This window comes from Pundamilia nyererei, unplaced genomic scaffold (assembly GCF_000239375.1).
Source record: "Pundamilia nyererei isolate P.nyererei 1_Seehausen unplaced genomic scaffold, PunNye1.0 scaffold00060, whole genome shotgun sequence".
Taxonomy (NCBI): Eukaryota; Metazoa; Chordata; class Actinopteri; order Cichliformes; family Cichlidae; genus Pundamilia; species Pundamilia nyererei.
Window position 1 is genome coordinate 2,796,828 of NW_005187461.1, and position 2,304 is coordinate 2,799,131.

At 41.1% G+C, this 2,304-nt stretch overlaps 1 protein-coding gene across 1 annotated transcript in view; it reads left to right on the forward strand.

Moving 5' to 3' along the window:
* cry1b (cryptochrome circadian regulator 1b) overlaps window positions 1-2,298 on the forward strand; it is a gene marked incomplete at its 3' end in the record, with an annotated part of 9,671 nt that extends 7,373 nt beyond the window's left edge. Inside the window, exons 4-9 of the mRNA XM_013911334.1 lie at window positions 111-253; window positions 379-563; window positions 657-745; window positions 1,256-1,396; window positions 1,508-1,819; window positions 2,152-2,298. Of these exons, the coding sequence (XP_013766788.1) occupies window positions 111-253; window positions 379-563; window positions 657-745; window positions 1,256-1,396; window positions 1,508-1,819; window positions 2,152-2,298 (1,017 nt within the window). The remainder of the gene's footprint in view (window positions 1-110; window positions 254-378; window positions 564-656; window positions 746-1,255; window positions 1,397-1,507; window positions 1,820-2,151) is intronic.
* Between the last annotated feature and the right edge of the window lie 6 nt (window positions 2,299-2,304).

Below are 2,304 nucleotides of genomic sequence, written 5' to 3' on the forward strand. Positions count from 1 at the left end.
ATTTTAGGTTAATCACCGTTCCATTTTGCTGTCAATGACTTTCAAATGTTGCATGCATTCAATAAAATGCAGCAGATGTGCAAACACTACTGTTTTTCGTTGTTACCCAGGAATGGCAGATAAACCGTTTATCTTATGAATATGACTCTGAGCCTTTTGGCAAGGAACGTGACGCTGCCATCCAAAAACTAGCCAATGAGGCTGGGGTGGAGGTCACGGTGCGGATTTCACACACCCTCTACAATCTGGACAAGTGAGTGACTGTATAGAGTAATTAAGCTGAAAGTCTCATAGTAATGAACCAATTTTAAGGCAGATTGTGACCACCTACTCTGTCTCTGCAGGGACTGCCTTTTAATACATTTTTCTCTTTCATAGGATTATAGAACTTAATGGCAATCAGCCTCCACTCACCTACAAACGCTTCCAGGCTGTAATAAATCGAATGGATGCCGTCGAGATGCCAGTGGAGACGATCACATCTGAGGTTCTTAAAAACTGTGTCACACCAATCAGTGAAGACCATGATGAAAAGTTTGGGGTGCCCTCCCTTGAAGAGCTTGGTAAGTTTTTGTGTTTATGTGTTTTCTATCATCCATCTGTGTCAGAGTTGGGGGCAAACTGCAGTTTTTAAGTTGAATGTGGTACTTTTTCAGGTTTTGAGACAGAGGGTTTAACCACAGCAGTGTGGCCTGGAGGAGAAACTGAAGCCCTCATGAGGCTAGAGCGGCATCTCGAGCGGAAGGTAAAAATACATCTTACTGAGAACAAAGTGAAAAATTAATTTAGAAACTTCCTCGGGTTTTATGACTTAAAAAAAGAAATGTCTTCCTTACATGTGCAGTGAATTGTTCAGTGTATATACAGGTGTAAGAGAAATATGCACTTTAACTGGATGATCGCTATTTCTCAGATTTTTGACTACATTTCTTTATTGCTCTTAACATAGTACATCATGTGCATAGAGGTCAGTAATCCAGTTTGTTTTCTCTTTTTTCCTCACATTACTTCCAGTATCAAACCAGCTGAGTTCCTCTTGCATTATTTTGCGCTTAATTATTATTAATTTATTTTTTTTGTACTAAGCTACAAGAGTGTAATATCTGTCATTTGTCGTCATTAATGATCTTCAGTAGTGACTTTATTGAAGGTTAAGTTTTGCTGTCGGAGACTCAGAAATGTAACATCTCATTTATTGTCAGTTATTCAGATGAAGCTGACTAACCTTTTTTATTTATTTATTTATTTTAAACAGGCCTGGGTTGCAAACTTTGAGCGTCCACGTATGAACGCTAACTCTCTGCTGGCCAGTCCAACAGGCCTCAGCCCCTACCTGCGCTTTGGATGTCTCTCATGCCGGCTCTTCTACTTCAAACTTACTGATCTCTACAGAAAAGTACTAATGCCATAGTATTATATTTGTTGGGCTTAGAGGCTTTAGCATCTGTTTTCAAATTTGTATTTTTTTCTTTCATAAGCCTAAATCAGCTGTCCATCATCCCATCAGGTCAAGAAGAACCACACACCACCACTGTCCTTATACGGCCAGCTGCTGTGGAGAGAGTTCTTCTATACAACTGCCACCAACAACCCCTGCTTTGACAAGATGGATGGCAACCCCATTTGTGTCCAAATACCCTGGGACCGAAACCCAGAGGCACTGGCCAAGTGGGCAGAAGGACGAACGGGCTTTCCTTGGATAGATGCTATTATGACCCAGCTGAGGCAGGAGGGGTGGATCCATCATTTGGCAAGGCACGGTGTTGCTTGTTTCCTCACCAGGGGAGACCTCTGGATCAGCTGGGAAGAAGGCATGAAGGTAAGAACGGAGAAAAGGGAACGAGTGCTTACATGAGGCTAGATTTTCTAAAGCCAAAAAATAATAATAAATCTGAAGATGTAGAGGAGTCAGGTTTATTCCCAGCCTTATTGAAGAACAATATCCTGAAAGGTTATTATAGATTTTTATGTCCAGTGAAGCCAAAATCATGTTTCCTGCACCAGATTTAAGTGCACATGAGTCACTCTGGTTATTATTCATTGTTTAAAAGTGCACTTAAAGAAGAGTCAGAGTAAATTGGGTACCTTGCTGTTGTCTTCTTTCTCTCATTTGTTGTTGACCGTTTTCTGTTTGTTTGTTTTTTAAAACAGGTTTTTGAAGAGTTGCTTCTGGATGCAGACTGGAGTGTAAATGCTGGCAGCTGGATGTGGCTTTCTTGCAGTTCATTTTTCCAGCAGTTTTTTCATTGCTACTGCCCCGTGGGATTTGGACGACGCACCGACCCAAATGGCGACTATATACGG